At 34.5% G+C, this 19,510-nt stretch overlaps 1 protein-coding gene across 1 annotated transcript in view; it reads left to right on the forward strand.

The window, feature by feature from the left end:
* Positions 1–19,510, forward strand: part of LOC111709778 (flocculation protein FLO11) — a 47,844-nt gene that overhangs the window by 21,642 nt on the left and 6,692 nt on the right. Inside the window, exons 7-17 of the mRNA XM_023483684.1 lie at positions 1,505–1,604; positions 2,665–2,806; positions 8,969–9,072; positions 9,783–9,885; positions 10,096–10,208; positions 13,420–13,483; positions 16,293–16,335; positions 16,437–16,551; positions 16,997–17,102; positions 18,546–18,673; positions 19,327–19,393. Of these exons, the coding sequence (XP_023339452.1) occupies positions 1,505–1,604; positions 2,665–2,806; positions 8,969–9,072; positions 9,783–9,885; positions 10,096–10,208; positions 13,420–13,483; positions 16,293–16,335; positions 16,437–16,551; positions 16,997–17,102; positions 18,546–18,673; positions 19,327–19,393 (1,085 nt within the window). The remainder of the gene's footprint in view (positions 1–1,504; positions 1,605–2,664; positions 2,807–8,968; positions 9,073–9,782; positions 9,886–10,095; positions 10,209–13,419; positions 13,484–16,292; positions 16,336–16,436; positions 16,552–16,996; positions 17,103–18,545; positions 18,674–19,326; positions 19,394–19,510) is intronic.

The following is a 19,510-nucleotide window of genomic DNA, read 5'->3' on the forward strand; positions in this document are numbered from 1 at the left end:
AACTGCATTCAATCACCATTGCATTGCTTCATACATAGAAGGTTGGGACTAGAAATCTGATATCAGGGTTGAAAATCTGATTGTTTGGTTTCGTATTATTTAAACTTGATTCTTATTCATCGATCCTTTATCCTTCCTTTCATTTACCAATCGATCATACATCCTTCTTTCCACTTACCAATCGATCATACATCCTTCTTTCCATTTACCAATCGGTCATACATCCTTCTTTCCATTTACCAATCGATCATTCATCCTTCTTTCCATTTACCAATCGATCATACATCCTTCTTTCCATTTACCAACCGATCATATATTTTAAGTTCCGTATACATACACACCAATCCTTTATCCATATTTACAGACATACCAATCTTTTTATCCTTAGTTCCATATACACACCGATCCTTTTATCCTTCCTTCTTTATACACACCGATCATTTATCCTTACTTTTATAAACAAACTGATCCTTTACGCGTCTGTTTACTTGTAGATACATTTATATTATCCCCCCCCCCTCCACCGTTTCACCTTAATCCCTTCCAGTGTCCTCCCCCTCCTGAGCCTTTTCTGCTTCTACATTATAAGCTTAGTTTGGTTTGGATCTTCATGCATTGCCCCCCTCCCCCCCTCATTCACCGTCTAGTCCCTGAACTAATCAAAATCTTATTGTTGAATATCCGTCTTAAGATTTAATGTATTCAGTATCAGATCACAGGCTCCTGGATTCTAAAGGTGGAAGGAGGGGGGAGGGGGAAAGGGAGTATAGAGAAAAGGAAAGTATGGGGAAAGGAAAATAAGTTGGAAAGTAAAGTAAGGGACAGGAAAGTAAGGGGGCAGGAGGAAAGTAAGGGGGATAGGAAAATAAGTTGGAAAGGAAAGTAAGGGGGACAGCATGAAAGTAAGGAAGACAGCAAGAAAGTAAGAAGGATAGGAAAATAAGGGTGGCAGGAAAGTAAGGGGGAAAGTAAAATAAGGGAGAAAGTAAAAAAGGGAGGAAATAAAGTATAGGGAGAAAGAAAAGTGAGGGAAATAAATTAAAGGGGAAAGGAAAGAAGAGAGGAAAGGAAAGTAAAGAGGGGGGGGGGAAATGAGGATTGAAGGTGGTAATAGAACTGGTAATCGAACAAGGATTAAATGTATAAATACAATCAAAGATTAAATTCAGTGGTTTCGGTAAAGAAAATTAGTAGAAACTTTTCGAGTGAACTTTTTAAAGATACAGGTTGCACATTAGACTGTAAGCCGTAAGGTAAATAAATCTAAGGTTAAATTTTGCTGAAAATGAAGTGTGGGGGTTGGAAGGGAGGGGACTAAATCAGTTTATGATGGGTAGTAAAGTAGAAGCTACACATACAGGAAAACGAGCTTAAAGTTAAAATTCTTCGCTAAACCTATTGTATATTTAACGTATCCGCATACAGGTATTTAAGTAGGATTTCTACTGCTGTTTTTACAAGTTGAATCTTTAGGATGAAATGTTAATTGATTGATTTATTTCAGCTGATGATCTACCTCTAGCTCCTGGATTTTCCTCGACAACCCTCTCATCATACGATTCTACTCCCTTCTCATCCTCATACAGTGTGTCAGAGCATAGCAGGTCATCTTACGGTTAAACTTGATTTCCCCAATCAGATAAAGGCTTTTGACTTAAAATTAATCGTATGACATAGAAACAACTACTGAGAATCTAGATTTTAACAAGTTAAATAAAATTTGCAATGTCGTCTCTATATTCTAAAATTTAATAGGTAACCCTGTACTCTTTATACCATGGTTATCCCTTTTCCTTTTCGGAGGGTTGACATCTAGCTAACTGTTTATCTATCTATTCTTGAAGATTACTGATTACTCCATATATAGATACTGACCTGTAATTGGTCCAAAGAAATATTTGTATCAGTCTATATCTGTTCTCCTGTCAAACGCAAGAATGCGTAATATTTATAAATGACGCACACCGCGTAACATTTGACCTCAAATCCTAGCAGTCAATAATTTAAGAGTTGGTTCCTTTTTAACCCTTTTTTAGAGAGTTGAATTCCAAATGTTTTCTTTCTCTAAATGCTTCCCGCACGTCATTAACTAAAGATAATAAAGAAATAAATGATTATTTTTTTATGGTTTATTCAATTTATTCTCAACACCCGGCCCCTACTCGATTAATTGCCTGAATTAAAGTATGTCGGCTGAATTAATGTTTATTTGATGAAGGATTGACATATAGTGAAACCTCCCAGCGAAGGCATTTACAGGGGAACACTAAAACTATTCAGTTTAAATCAGCGTTATAAAACATTAATTCTGGTTAGGAAGTTATTAAAACCTAAGATATGAATGAACATGATTCTTCATACACCCTGGGGTTCAGAGCCCAACTTACAGATTTTAGTCTATATTTATTCAGTTCCTAAATCATACTCTGACCTAGAACACTCCTGGAACCAATGTACATATATACATACATTTATACAAACATATAAAATGTACATTTAACAGAAAACGCCCAGCCTACATTCTTGCATTCATTTTTGCCCATTCCTATCTCTCCTGCTGCTAAAGAACGTCAACTTAAAAATTATATAATTATTTTTTAATTTAAAAAGATTTTTGTCTCAAGATTTTTTTTTCACACCTTAATAATATCAAATATTTTTTAGAATTTACGATTCCCCGTATAGAGAAGACAGTTTGTACGATGGATACAGAGCTCCTAACTCCAGCTACTTTGTTTCCGGTTCCGGTACTCCAGGTCTATCCGTGGACCTACCTAGTCCTGACTCTGGGATAGGTCCTGACCAGGTAGATATTTTACTAAGGTTTAGGTGTGCACTGATTTATACAGTGTACTGTGAGACTATTTTAAGATAAGAATTAAGTTTGTTTATATAATTAATGTTGAAGGTAAAACTAATAAATATTTGTAAAGTCTCTCCACTGTAGCAATAAATCTAGGAGTTATCTCTCTCTCTACTCTCTTACATAAACCAAGCACAGTTGCTGGAGCAACAATAAATACCTTCTTACTCTCATACAATTCTCCCCTTCTCTCTCTTGTACTGGCGACTATCAGTCTTTCTCGAAAAATGTTTTCAACATTGTTTAAATGTTTCAAAATTTGAATGTTAAGATTAAAGATTAAAATACTTTTTTTGTGATATGGTTTTTTAAAATAGTAAAATATATATATTTAAACTTGTGAATTTAGAGTTGATGTTTATGAATATTCTTTGGTTTGAAATAATTGGTTCCATGATTGTTGGTGGATTGTTGGGTTGAATACCAGGGCCTAAACTTTATGCCTGTGAGAACCAAGCCAGGAATGCAACTAGTGAAACATCAATAGATTCCTTCTAGGTTTAGTATATATATAAAAATACCAAGTACTTCTTAGTACTTGCCCAGTACCTACCTAGTTTATATACACGGCTCCTATGGATAGTTTTTTTTCTGGACATTCTTAGCAGGTTTAGTGAGAATTCGAAGTGTCTTTAGAGTTCATTCTGGATTTAGACTCCATTCTTAGAGGGTTCAGAGTCAATTCTGAGTTGGTTTAGACTCCATTCTTAGCCTAGTCAGAGTACATTCTTAGCAGGTTTAGATTCTATATTTGGTGGACTAAAACATCATTCTTAGTATACGGTAAAGAGTTTAATCTTAGTTGGAACAGAAAGTTCATTATTAGTGTGAAGAGCTCATTCTTAGTGGGTTTAGAGAGTCCATTATTAGTGGGTTCAGAGTGTCCATTATTAGTGGGTTCAGAGTCCATTATTAGTGGGTTTAGAGAGTCCATTATTAGTGGGTTCAGAGTCCATTATTAGTGGGTTCAGAGTCCATTCTAAGTTGGTTTAGGGTCCATTCTTAGTTGGTTGAGAGTCCATTCTTAGTGGGTTCAAAGTTCATTCTTAGTGGGTTCAGAGTTCATTCTTTGTAGGATTAGAGTCCATTCGATCTTAATGGGTTTAGAGTCTGTTCTTAGATGGTTTAGAGCCTATTCTTAGTGGGTTTAGAGTCTATTCTTAGTGGGTTTCGAGTCTATTCTTAGTGGGTTTAGAGTCTATTCTTAGTGTCTATTTTATTTAATCTAACTTATCTCAATGCTTGAGTAATCTCTAGTTAATTATCAGAGCAGATATAACCAAGATACTTAAGCTTCCAAATATCTTATCTATTAGATATATATGTATATTGTATATTGTATGTATTGTATAATGTTATATTGTATCTGGGTATGGTATGTGTACGTCCAGGTCTATAATGCATGTGAAGATAAAACTGCTCAATAAACAGCCTAATATATAAAGTATAAAAATGATCTATGCTATACACCACTTTATGATTACTTTATGTTAATACATCAGTATAAAGTAGAACACTTATTTTTCTTGCATAAACACACTTTCGTGTGTTTTTTTTCACAATCGATATCTTTTTCTTTACCAAATTCCACTTTCTCGACGTTGTAAGTATTTTTTATGTCTTTTTCTAAAATTTATATTTAAGATGAAATTAAAGTGTAGTACAGTTTGCAGTACAAAATCTAAATTGTTTGTCGTAATTTATCCTTCCGTCATCATTGTAGATTCCCCTGGTTAATATCCTTGGTTTAAACTTTTAGCCCCCCCCCCCTTCTACCTCTCCCATGAATCTCACCTTACACAGTCCCAACACCTATGGCTAAGTACGATATATACCGCGATAAAAGGGTTATAAATGATATTACAAAAAATATTATCGCATCCATTAAAGCGGGAGTGCACTTTTTCCAGCTGTCACCTAGAGGAGCATTAATCTTAGGATAAAATATATATATATATATACTGATAGTTAGATAGCTGTACAGACAGATAAAAATATGGTTAGATAAATATTGAGATAGGACTAATAGATATGGTTTCTTACTTACGTTTCTTACATACTTAGTCAAGTGAGAGTACTGCATTACATTTGAGTACATGTTTATATGTTGTATATACACATGTAGAAACAGATGTAGGTAGATAGATGGAATTGACAAATTGAGCATTTCGATTTCATTTTGAAGCAGCAATTTTAAACTTTAAAGTAAGATTCAGATCAATTCAAAAGGTTTTGGACTCATATCTAGGTAACAAATGCTGTATCTTGATAGATAGATAGATAAATAGATTATTATTTATCTATCTATTTATCTGTGGTACATATTTGAAAATCTATTTTAGACGCTTTGTTTAACTGTTTAATTGCTCCTGCTCTAGGCATTTTCTGCCCTTAAATAGTTATACATTTAGATAGATAGGTTGGAAGGGAGATAGCTATTTCATGCATAAATAAAGAGTTTTGCTAGATTGATTGATGAATAGATTGTTTAGATGAATGCATTTTTAATATCTTAAGTTATAGAAATGGACGGACCTAGACCTAAGAAGAATATGTTTTTATTTTCCTTAAGATCAGATTTGAAAAGTACTTAACGAGTTGAGTTTACTGTGTTCAAGAATTAGCTTTTAAACACATTTAACCAGTATTTTTTAAACGTTTAAATCTCATTGAGATCTAGATTTAGATGAGGGTTTGAAGCGCTTTCTTTCAATTTAATGATTTCATGATTTAAATTTGCAAATACCTGAATGTTGCCCTTTTTGATTGATTGAGAGGTATTATCCATTTATTCTATCTAACTCTGAACCTAAACCAACAAGTCTCTAGAGCACCCATTATCAAATTTTCCGTCTGCTTATATTTCCATAATTTCGGCCTGATTTCGCAGATTTTTCTGCGCTGACGCAAAAATGTGCAAATCTCTGATTAAAAATGTGGTAAACGTGGTGCTGGCCTGCTCCCCACTAGTCGGCCCAGGGCTAAACACTTTTTTATCAGTCCGGGCTCCCTTGCACGAAATTCTGCTTCATATTTTGACTAGAATTAAAAAGTATAATTCATAAAATGTTCTTAAATTGCTAATGCTGAGATGTTTCATGCTAGGATCTGGGTCATCCAATATATTTGAAAATATACAGGATTAGTATATCATGAGACCGTATAATCTGGAAGGGATAGAAACAACTTGCTTCCACTTTTCATGTATCATACATGCATCACGCACCTTCAAGTGCACCCCGCCCCCCTTCGTCATATAAGCACAAGCATATTTCAGACCAACTCACTCTAAAGTTTTATATTTTTCAAAAAAAGAAACTTTGATTACCCTGCTCTTACCCTTCAGTTTAAAACATCTCATAGTTTTCCTCAATCTACATATTTTCGATTCTAAGCACGCCTTTAAAGGTTTTTAATTTAAAAACAACAAAGATTTAAATGCATATTTTCTGTTTTCAACAACATAATTCTTGTAATTATAGCCTGTCGGCTGCCATCAGTTTGGAAAAGATTAGATGTTTTCAATTTTGCATTAAACTCTCCAAAGTTTTCATTTCAAATTAGAACAGCACAGTCTGCTATTATACGAGAAATTCATTGAGATGAACTGGACGGGATGAGTGGGGGGGGGGGGGAGTTAAAAACCCGAAATTCCGGAATATAAATCCAGGAAATGATCTCGAGTTTTCACAGCGGGATGTGGATTTACTGGTTTTTCCTGATCTTTACCCATCCTCTCTATACACCATAGACCTCTACCCTTCAGTTCTAATACAGGCTTCAAGCTTAAACATTCTAGTCTTTTAACTCTATTGTACAGTGTACGTACATACTCTACAGTACAGTGTACATACATACTCTACAGTACAGTGTACATATACATGCTCTACAGTGGGCTGTACATACATACTTTACAGTACAGTGTACATATACATACTCTAAAGTACAGTGTACATACATACTCTACAGCACAGTGTGCATACATACTCTACAGGACAGTGTACATATACATACTCTAAACTACAGTGTACATACATACTCTAAAGTACAGTGTACATACATACTCTACAGTACAGTGTACATACATACTCTACAGTACAGTGTACATATATACTCTAAAGTACAGTGTACATACATACTCTAAATTACAGTGTACATACATACTCTACAGTACAGTGTACATACAGCTAAAGTGGATTTGTTACAAGAGACCTCCGACCTTTTGAGAAGGAGTGACTAACCCTGTTGTCCAGAAAGGAGTGATCATCCAACTACAAATGAGTGCCTAACCTTCTAATATTTGATGAACCCCCTTACATAAATGGTTTACTATATTTGACTAAACCTCCCGGGAAGGGTCGACTCTAGATCTTCTTGGTGGTCCAACCTAGTTAGTACGTAAACTTCTTGATTAAGATCGTATTCCAGGTATCATACTTGAACGATCAACTAGTGAAAACGTTATAAAATGGTTGATTTAAGATGTTTAACTGAATTCCTGAAATATGCTGCAGGGTTTTCTTTAAACTCGAGAGAACAGGATCTAAACTATACACATCATACAATCATAGGTGTGTTTATCCATACAGAAAATAATAAATTGAAATCTTATTTAATCCTGGTGGTCACACTGAACGTTAACAAATTATCAGCCACAGGGAGGAATATTTCTTACTAAAGATTTTACCATGTCAGAGATAATGTTGGTGCCCATTTAATAATTTTTTATAAAATCAATTATCTTTAGTTCTAAATTTTTAAACTTCTTTCTCTTCCCCCCCCCCACCCTCCGGTGCCACTTCATCCTATAGCTCCTTCCAAATCCCTTCAGCATTTCCTGTGTCAGTTCAGGGCTCCATTCCATCACCCCCCCTCTCCCCCTTCACCTTCTTCCTTTTTTCTTCCCCATTCTCCGCCTTTCTCCATACCCTTCTCCCCCTCCCCCATCCTACCCCTTTACCCGTACTATTCTCCTTCCCCCCACACTACTGCCCCTCTACCGCACTACTACTCCCCCTCTATCGCACTACTACTCCACCTCTACCGCACTACTACTCCACCTCTACCGCACTACTACTCCCCCTCTACCGCACTACTACTCCACCTCCATCGCACTACTACTCCACCTCTACCGCACTACTACTCCACCTCTACCGCATTACTACTCCGCCTCAACCCCACTACTACTCTCTACCTCTTCTTCTTACATCTCTAATCAACGGACACCTGCAATATTCGTACATCATGTGAACCTTGAATAAGCCAAGCTACCCGTAAAAAATATTTTGCCTCGAGAATGAGTTTTTTTCATGCAATTTCATAATTCACTGCTGGGGGGAAAGAACAGTGAATTTTATGCCCAGAAGATCGTAAACTAAAGACAATTAGGACCTATTATTCTCTTTCTGAAACGTTTTCACAAATATTTATAAACCTTCCCAACCCTCCAGCTTCGAGTCCTGGCCTTCTGTAACGAATGAAAGATATAATTATCTCGCTACTAAGCTAGAAAAGGCACTTGAACTTAAATTACCTTATTACAATAAAAATGCTACCCCCCCCCCCCCCCCCCCTCCTCTGCCCTATTCACATTTTTCACAGGGATATTCAAGTCTTCGGAAAGTTTTTGTTGCAACTGTTTGATGTTACTTAATTGATGCAAATAGCAAATATGGTGTATTATGCATATTAATAATGTATATAACTTGCCTGTGGTTCAATGATATATTAGCGTATGATTGATGATTGATGAGTAGTGATTAAACCCTGAGGATAATTAACGAAGAATGAAATACATAAATTTATATCTCAGTATCTGTTCAGCTTTAGTAGAGAAATCAACCTTCTAGGTTTATAAACACAATAATTTACTGAAAAAGTTTAGAAGTGCTGTTTTCATTGTTTGAAACCTAAACGCGCCAATAAAGCAACATCGTAATCACACACCTTTGTGAAACTTGTGATAGCAATTAAGGAAAATTTAATGTAGAAAAGAACAACCTACTTAAAATTATTTTGAAATCAATGATTTGTTAAATACACTAAAAAGTCTAATTATTATTCATACACAGTACTATGTATCTAATAAAGATATTTATTGTTTAGATAACCCCCCGTGAGCTTGGATCTGATTATGATTATTCAACTCAAAATATCCTTGATCAAAATACCATCAGGAGACCTTGGCACGACTACGGCAGAGGGAATAGGTAAACAAATCTTCAAATATTTAATTATTTACAATCTATTAAATTACGCCACTTAATTTCAGCAACTGCTTGCCGTTCCTTATCTTCCAAATGCAAACCATTCCATTGATTTGAAGCGGAATAAAATTTATTTGTCTGGACTCGGGGAATAAATCCTAATTAAGATTAGGTTGGTTGAGCTAGTTGTTAATGGTACCTGGATCAAGGTCTGGAGACACAACGTCTATACATCTTTTTTATCTCATGTTTCTTCCTTGTTATCCCTGTTATCTTTGTATATTCGTCTGTGCGTGAATACATGTGCAGTGTGCACGTCAGAGTACAGTTAGCTTCTCAGGTCAATTTTCTATCTGGACCTACATCTCCTTTATCTGCGTTTTTCCTCTTTCCATCTGTCTGTCCATCTGTCTGACTGTCTGTTACATGAGAATGAGATGGTTGCACGATCCCGGTCTTCTATCCTGTGTACGTGTTTGTTCAGTTTATCTTTCTATCTTCTTTATCTGTTCATCTGTATCTATGTATCTATGTATCTATCCGTTTATATTTATTTATCTATTCGACTATCTATCTATTTATCTATCAGTCTCTACATCGAAAGTGCAAGAGCTTTATAACTCTGATAAGGTGATAAAAAGAACCCAACCCCCCCCCCCTCTCCCCATCCACCCCACGTTATTTTTTTAACAGTTGAATTTTTAATATTTTAGTGAGACCGAGAAGGTTCAGATCTCCAAGGTTTACTCTCCGTATGGGTTCAAATACTATCTGGATGCTCCAACCAGTAGTTCAGTTAGGAGAGAGGACGATAAGGTCATTTTTTCTTCTTAAATTAAGTTTATTCTTTTCAAATCTTGGATCTAATACTTGCTTAATCAATATTGAAATAAATTAGAAAATTTTATATTTATTTATAAATTTTTTAATTTGCCATATTCGTAATTAGTGTTTGAATGACAATGATAAAAATAAGGATGGGAAAATATCATGTTTTGCCGACGTCATTAATTGTTTATTGTTTAGGTGACGTATATTAACAAAGGGCAGTTTTATGGCGTAACCCTTGAATATATACGGGATCCAGATTATCATCTCAAATCTACCACAGTCAAGTCTGTTATCATGTTAGTTTTTAGGTAAATGTTTTAAAAATCTTCATACATTTTTTATTCGCCTATTTTTTAAAATTGAATTTTCTATATTTTCTATTTTGCTCTGTGTCTTAAACATGTATGTAGTTATTTTTATAATATAGTTTAAACTATCCTGAAGTTTGTTTAAGGTTATTTTCTACCGTATTATTATTCTAGTTTACTTCCATACTTCTTTCAAACTTGCATCCTGCTTGTATTTATCCAACAAACTTTTTTATCTTTAAAATGGCGAATGAATTCGCTTCTGCTGCAATCCTATACCTCTTGAAAGAAAGTAAACAGATTACAATTATGATTTAAATTTAGATTGCAAGCTGTAAATGAAGTATGGAAGGTGTTTAGATGTATAAAATAAAAGTAATTTCTCTCTTCCTCCTTCTACTCCTAACTCTCATTCCCCCCTTCCTCTCTCTACTCCTAGCTCTCATTCCCCCCTTCCTCCCTCTACTCATAAGCTCTCATTACCCCCTTCCTTCTTCTACTTCTAGTTCTCATTCCCCCCTTCCTCCCTCTACTCATAGCTCTCATTACCCCTTCCTCTGAATAATTCATAATTTTTGTTACGCTGGTATGAACAAAGCAAATTTTTTTCTTTCTAAATTGGGATAAGTTATCTTCATTTGCTTACTCGTTTTCATTTTCTTTCTTAAAATCAAGATATATTTTCAATCTTTTATCATGCAATACTTTTAAACTTTAAACAATTATTTGATGCTTGTGTTTGTATTGTATGGAGTAGTGTTGTAAATAGTTCTCGTAAATCAGCATCAAATCTCTAACACGATTTATAAGTATACTTAAAATTATTTTAACGATGCAAACATGAAGAATTAACATGTAAAATGGGTTTATACTGCTACAAACAAATGTAAATCCTATGTATTAGGTTCGGTAACGGTTTAATATTTTAACCATTTATCCTTTATGCAAAAGTCATTTTACCTAACTTTAATCAATATTTATCAATGTTTTGGAGAAGATGTTTTTTTGTTTAAAAAAAGTAATCAAATATTTTTATGATTAGACACTGGGTCAAAAAATCTTTTCCCTCCTTTTCTTTTTACCAATTTGCATAAGATTTAACTTACAAAAGTTAGGCTTTAGGTTGAGTAATATTCAATATGACGTGCACCCCCCCCCCCCCCCCCCCACAAAAACAATTATTAAGAAGAAGGGAGGGGGGGGGGAAGTTTCTTACTGTTGCTTATTTTAGATTAGCATAAATACTAACTCTTGAATTGTTAGAAAACTGCAAAGTATTTCTGAGTTTAGCTTAAATATGCTAATTACACTGTACGCTTACAGCCGTAATAAACAATCCATATAAATTAGCCTTAAAAACGTTTAAAGGCAGGCAGGGCTACATTTTAAAATTTTGTTTATATATGCTGTAAAATTGAAATACCATTATTATCTAAATCCTAGAAGTAGAAATAAAAAAACATTAGATATAAAAATATTTGTGAATTAATGAATTTGTGCCTATTCTACGTGTATTCTACCCTTCAATTTTACACTTTTTAACCGTATTGTCGGAAGCCTAGTTGTACCCTGAAGTGAGTGTGTAGCCTAGAGACATGGTTTATCTTTTAGAAGATCTTTAGTCAGTAATATTACCATACTCTACTCTCCCTGGTCTACTGCAAATCTTATACATTTAGAGGGGGAAGGGGGGGCTGGTGGCTCCGAATGGTTTTTTTTTATGAGTGAGGGGGGGGGGTTGTTCAAGATTTTAGATAGAAGATGGTTCAATATGTGACGCAAGGTTACTAAAATGACCATGATTTCTTAACTGACCAAGGTTTCTAAGCTGATCCAAGGTTTCTAAACTGACTATGGTTTCTGAACTGACCATGACTTCTAAACTGACCAAGGTTTCTAAACTGACCATGAATTCTAAACTGACCAAGGTTTCTAAACTGACCAAGATTTCTAAACTGACCATGGTTTCTAAACTGACCAAGGTTTGTAAACTGACCAAGGTTTGTAAACTGACCAAGGTTTCTAAACTGACCAAGGTTTCTAAACTGACCCAAGGTTTCTAAACTGACCAAGGTTTCTAAACTGAACATGGTTTCTAAACTGACCATGGTTTCTAAACTGACCATGATTTCTAAACTGACCAAGGTTTCTAAACTGGCCATGATTTCTAAACTGACCAAGGTTTCTAAACTGACCCAAGGTTTCTAAACTGACCAAGGTTTCTAAACTGACCAAGGTTTCTAAACTGACCACGGTTTCTAAACTGACCACGGTTTCTAAACTGACCACGGTTTCTAAACTGACCAAGGTTTCTAAACTGACCAAGGGTTCTAAACTGACCAAGGTTTCTAAAGCTAACTCAATCAGAAATGATTACGCTAAAGGTTATAAATACAGAGTAAAGTGCTCTCAGGTCTAAATTCTACCTTCTCTCCAGAATATTAACTAACGTATATTTATATATATAATATAGCTTACATGCACCCATACAAACAAACATTTAACGGAATGGGTTGGGGGATGGGAGGGGGACCCCTATTCTAATTTGAACAAAAAACTTTCTGGAATTTAAATTATGCAATTTACAACCATTGTATATGAAATTATTTAAATAAAAAAACTGCATTTCAATTCTCATCTGTATGTTCAGTTTTTATCGCTATGCATTTACAGTTTATTCGTCAAATCATTTGTTTATTTATCAATTCATATATATTTCTATATCTTTTAAAATCTGTTTAATTTGATATATCATATTTTAATGAGGATAAATCTCAATATATTGTATAGTTAGGGAGGGTAAATCTCAATATATTGTATATTTAGGGAGAATAAATCTCGATATATTGTATATTTAGGGAGGGTAAATCTCAATATATTGTATATTTAGTTAGGGTGTATCTTAATATATTGTATATTTAGGGAGGGTGTATCTCAATATATTGTATGTTTAGGGAGGGTAAATCTCAATATATTGCATATTATGGGAGAATAAATCTCAATATATTTTGTTTATTAAGGGAGAATAAATCTCAATATATTGTATATTTAGTTAGGGTGTATCTTAATATATTGTATATTTAGGGAGGGTGTATCTCAATATATTGTATATTTAGGGAGAATAAATCTCAATATATTGTATATTTAGGGAGGGTGTATTTCACTATATTGTATGTTTAGGAGGGCGAATCTCAATATATTGTATGTTCAGGGAGGGTAAATCTCAAGAAGATGAGATAAAAGCCTGGCAGTTCTGGCATCAAAGACAGCATTCGGTAAGCAACCTCTTAGTTTTAGTCATACCATTATCTTTTTTTTCTAGTTATTTTGGATAAAGAAGCGATAAAAATATTATTTAAAAATCAAAAAACTACATTTTTGGGTCTCATGAGATTAAACTAAACTGTTGAGCTTTATTTGTCGATAATTTGGTTAAACAACTCAGATAATTAAAATCTTGAGTGTATAGATGAATTATGAAAGTGCAGAATGGTTTTAAATCCTGGTGACATCTCTCTCCATGTCACCATTCTTACATCCTTCTTAGATTTAATGGAAGATAAAGATTAAAATTTAGAAAGTTTACCCTCCCCCCCCTCACTCTTACTCTAATTAATAGTAGTAGGTGTTTAGATACTTAAGCGAGGGGAAGATGGAGTTTAGGTACTCTAGGTAGGTGGAGGAGTACATGGTGTCCAGGTACTCTAGGTAGGTAGAGGAGTACACGGTGTGCAGGTATTTAGGTAGCTGGAGGAGAACATGGTGTCCAGGCAATCAAGGAAGGTGAAGGAGTACATGGTGTCCACAGTCCAGGTACTCTTAGTAGGTGAAGGAGTACATGGTGTTCAGGTAATCAAGGAAGGTGAAGGAGAACATGGTGTCCACTGTCCAGGTACTCGTAAGTAGGTAGAGGAGTACATGGTATTCAGGAACTCAAGGAAGGTAAAACAGCCATGGTGTCCACTGTCCGCGGAGGAGTACATGGTCTTTAGGTACTCAAGAAAGGTGAAGGAGTACATGGTGTCCATGTATTCTAAGTATGTGAAGAAGTACATGGTCTTTAGGTACTCAAGGAAGGTGAAGGAGTACATGGTGTCCACTGCTTAGGTACTCTATGTAGGTGAAGGAGTTCATGGTGTTCAGGTACTCAAGGAAGGTGAAGGAGTACATGATGTCCAGGTATTCTAGGTTGGTGGAGGAGTACTGTAGGTAGGTGTAAGATTAGAGAATATCCAATTATGCATATTTTTGAACACCCTGTATTTATTTTACTGTTATCAAGGTGTACTAGCATGAAATGTCAATCCAAGGGTGGATTCTAATTGAAATGAGGTGGGACAGAGTAAGATTAAATTGGTCTAAAACAGCAAAAAGGTCCAGCCTGGTCAGAATTCACTTTTCAAACTTTGAACTTTTTCCTTTCCACCCTAGAGAGTACTTTGTAGTTTGTACTGACATAAAACAGCTGCTTTTTAACATCGAGAAAAAATCTTTTCTTGTCATCTTCAGCTTTAAGATTATTGCTTTCAAATAATAGATAGGATTTAATTGTCAACATCATTAATGATTTAATGAGTCGTTAATTGGAATTAAGATTAAGATCATATTAATGCATTGTATTATTTTTCTAGCATATCTAGAAGGAACCTCAGTTTTCAATTGTATTCTTAATCACAAATCATTATCTTACATTGTATTAATTTTCTAGCATATCTAGAAGGAACCTCAGTTTTGAATTGTATTCTTAATCACAAATCATTGTCTTACATTTTTGAGAACTTTTATCTTGTTTTAATATAGATAGGTTGATCTTTATATTCTTATATTAGATACAATTCTTATCTTCGTCATTAATTATGTTACTGTCCAGTATCCACTCCTACCTACTACCTAGTCTCTACTGTCCAGTATCCACTCCTACCTACTACCTAGTCTCTACTGTCCAGTATCCACTCCTACCTACTACCTAGTCTCTACTGTACAGTATCTCCTTATTACCACTTGCCGCCATTTCACCCCTGTTCACATTTTCTTCCGTTTTCAACCCCTTTCCCCATTATTCTCTTCTTATTTAGTACAGGTCTGAATCATTCTGTTTTTCTTCTCTATCGTTCTGATTTTACCTTTCTCCTGCTGTCTCTTTTTCTCCTCTTTCTCCTATTTCCTCTCTTCTTCTTCATTACACTATTGCAATTAATCTTTTAACCCCAGATTTGTTGCCTGCCCAACTATAATATCAGATTTTATTATGTTCTTGCATGTGTGATGTATCGGCAATAATTGCATATAAAAAAGATATGCAATAATGTGCGAACCAACGCTGCTGCACTACGTATATTAGCTTTAGTACCCATTAATCAAGATTGCTTGGTCAAAATCAATGAATTTTAAATTAACTTTCACGTTTAGTTAACTGGGTCTAGAAAAAACATTTACCTCTTCAATATAAAGTATACCTGAAACTATTCTTTGCTCAACACTTTTAATTAGAACTAAATTATTTATATACATATATGTTTATGGTTGACTCCACAGTGGAATGGAGTTAATTAATTAAAAGAATTAACCGAAACCTTTTTATCATGATCATAAAGTATTTGCCCCCTCCCCTCGTCCTACACAACTTTTCCTGGCTCTACTAAATATTTAGAGCGGATGCAGTTTAAATGAATGCAAAATGTAGATAAACGGATAAAGACGGAAAAAATACAGGAATGCAAGATTTTCTGCCCACCTAACATTTGCAATCTTGGACATACTTTTAATGAGGTCCTTAATTTATATATAGGATATACAGTATACACAGACAAGGAATATATACCAGGAACACTCTAAATCAAAAGTACGTAACAGGTGTACACTCATGTCACTACTAACATTTACCCCCTAAAAATCGGTTTTGATCTGCAGTACACAGAATGACGCATCGGATTTGATAGTTCCTGCAGTGTATTTTCCTTGTATACAGTACACTGTAGGAAGGTAAATAAACACCGTCTTTTTGAGCACTAACAGTACGGTACATTCGGTACGGAGGCATTTTTATACTATAGATAATATATTTCTATAATTTAATTGTTTTAGGTGAAACAGAGAATTATTGATGTTGATACAAAAAACAGTCATGGTGAGTTAAAACAAATTTCAAATTGTCACTTTTCTACCAAGCAAACGTTGAAAATTTGACATAATAATTATTTTATTATTTCTGATTTGATTTTGTTGTAGCTCTAGTCGGACCTATTGAAGAGCTTTCACACAACGCCATAGCGGTTTACTGGAACCCATTGGAGTCATTTGCTAAAGTCAATCTAGCTGTTCAGTGCTTATCCACAGATTTCAGGTAAACATTAATTCATTCATTCATTCATCCATTCATCCTTTTATCCATCCTCACATCCTCTCATCCATCATTTCATCTTCTAGATCCTTCGATTAATAAAACACATGGATACCTTGTTTTCATCTTGTTTATTCATATATTCATGCACGCAACAACTCAATTAGAATTCAACATCTGCACATTATATAGTTTCTATATTCAGATGTTTATTCTCTAATCATTATGGGTTTAAAGAGAGAGTTAAAGATTATTTGAAGGTAGTTTTAAAAAGTAAATAGAACCGTGTTTTGATAATAAATCGGAATCGATTGTTGTTATTATTATTTAAATTCGATGTTTCTGTTTCGAGAATTTTATAGAAGCAAATAAAAATCTTTCTTTCGAAATGAATATATGTTAAACGAATATAAATCTTCTATTAGTTACTGATTGATTGATTATTTAGTACGCAGAAAGGAGTAAAGGGATTACCACTACACATACAAATAGATACATACGAGGATCCTAGGCAGGAGGTTGGATCCCCTGCTATACACAGGGGATATAGTCAGGTAAATAAACTAAACCAGGTTTAGCTAACATAAAATAAGTTTCCAACCCTCTTCTTAAGTTCCAGCCTGAGTGCAATAATGTAAAAATATTGGAAACCAACTTATTGTGTGTGAGTACAGATTTATAGTGTTGGAAGAGAAATTTTATTAAAACAGATGTTTAATATTAAAGTCAGGAGTAGAATAAAAACGAGGCGAATATGCGCTCAACCATTATCAGAGGAGTTAAGAGACATGACAGGAGGTTTAAGTTTGAATTTAAGTTTATATAATGGTTTAAACCTAGATTGAATGTAGATAGGTTAAGTTCTGTTTAGTATAAACTAATGGTTAGGGCCCACAGATACAATCTTAACTGCCAAATATATTTTGCGGATAATTAATCCTAGATTTTTCAACCATTTAGATTTTGGGGATATTTTAACCAATACGTGATGCATTGATCATGAAATTTCAGGGTTAGAGTAGTATCTTTAGTGTTAGGGAGTACACTGCGTTGTTAAGAGTACAAACTTTAGTGGTAGAAAGTACACTGCGTAGTTTAGAGTACAATCTTTAGTGGTAGAAGTACACTCCTGGGTTTGGTTTAGAATACAATACTTAGTGGAAGGGAGTACACTTCTGGTTTAGAGTACGGTCATTGGTGTGAGGGAGTACACTCCTACTGCTGGGTTTAGAGTACACGTTCCTTAGTCTTAGGGAGTGTACTTATGTTATAAATTTCATTCCTTAGTGTCAGGGAGTACACTTCTGGTCTAGAGTACACGTTCCTTGGTGTCAGGGAGTACACTTCTGGTCTAGAGTACACGTTCCTTAGTGTCAGGTAGCACACTCCTGGTTTAAAGTACACATTACTTAGGGGAGTATGCTTATGTTATAAAATTCCCTCCTTAGTGTCAGGGAGTGCACCTCTGGTTTAGAGTACAATCCTTAGTTTGAAGGGAGTACATTCCTGGCTTAGAGTACAATCCTTAGTGTGAGTACACTCATGTTATGAAGTACATTTCTAAGTGTCAGGGAATACACTGTTATAAAGTCTTTCAGAGTTATTGGTTTATTTTTAATCTAATAATAAGTTGTTCCGATTCCTTTAGATGAATATTAAATGATTCTTGTTCGGTTTAAAGAAGATTATTTCAATAAATCGTTTTGTATTTTATTCCTGGACTTAAATTACGAGTTTGAATCCAATGTGCCAAGGTTTAAAAGTGTGGATTGAATAGAGATTATCTAAACCAAATTACTATCTTTTGGGATTTAAAATCTTGAAATTCATTCGAGGTTGAAAACGTTTATGTAAGTGCATAGTGCACTTCGCAACCTTTTATTATATATATATGAGATATACTTCCTTATTGTATTTGCACCTCTATAATCTATTTCTATCTTAGTTCATTATTTGAATGGTGCCCGATGACTAAACTAAACAAAAAATGTTTTTAGGTTAAAATTTTCTGTGACAAGGGAGCTGAACGGAAACTCCGAGACGAGGAGCGACGAGCAGCGAAGCGACGAATGACGCCGAGCGGTAAACGGCGCCTCGACGAAATGTACCACGAAACTTTCGAAAGGTATTGGCTTGCTTTCATACACCACGCGTTTCTTTTTTTGTAGTAATTTTAGCGTTTAACAGGTGCTTTAAAGGACTATGCAGTGAACACAAATTTAGGCAAATTTTTGTTTAAATTTTTCCAACTAATTTTTTTTTAATTTCAACCGTTTAAACCTTAAATTGGATACAAACAGACAGACAAGCAAATCACTTATAAAGATAAATATAGGGTTAACCAATAACCAATAAGCACATTATATCGGGCTGGGTCTTGCTGGAATTTTCTTTCTTTACTTTTATTGGCTAAAGATTCTGTTAATAAATAAACTAAACTTTAGTGACTTGATCTTTATATTTCTACATTATATTATTATAGTATATTTCTACAAGAAAATATAATATTTATGTAGTTCTTCTTAGTTTTTATCTTAAATTCATCTTGTAGGTCACCTCTCTTAGTTGCCCTAATCAAATCAAATAAAGCTTTTTTCTTTAAAAAAATAATGGTATAATCCTTCAATTTTTCCATCTTCATCTGTCTTCCTCAGTCTTCCTCAATCCTCTCTCGATCCATTCCCCTTGATCTATCTCCCAACCTATCTCCGTATCTCACTTCTCATCCACGATAACAATTTTAATCTAATGGTTCTCTGATGCTGGCACCTTGTTCAGTCATGAATATACATCACATTATCCCTCCCCCCTTCTTCCTACAAATCTGTTCCTCTGCATAGATTATGTGACAATTTCTATCTTAAACTTCACATTTTTTTTTTATTGAACAATGTTCTTTAACTTGATTTGTTTATATTATCTTTTATCCTACTTTTCATTGTACTTGATGATTTTCTCAATT

This window comes from Eurytemora carolleeae, unplaced genomic scaffold, assembly GCF_000591075.1.
Source record: "Eurytemora carolleeae unplaced genomic scaffold, Eaff_2.0 scaffold883, whole genome shotgun sequence".
Taxonomy (NCBI): domain Eukaryota; kingdom Metazoa; phylum Arthropoda; class Copepoda; order Calanoida; family Temoridae; genus Eurytemora; species Eurytemora carolleeae.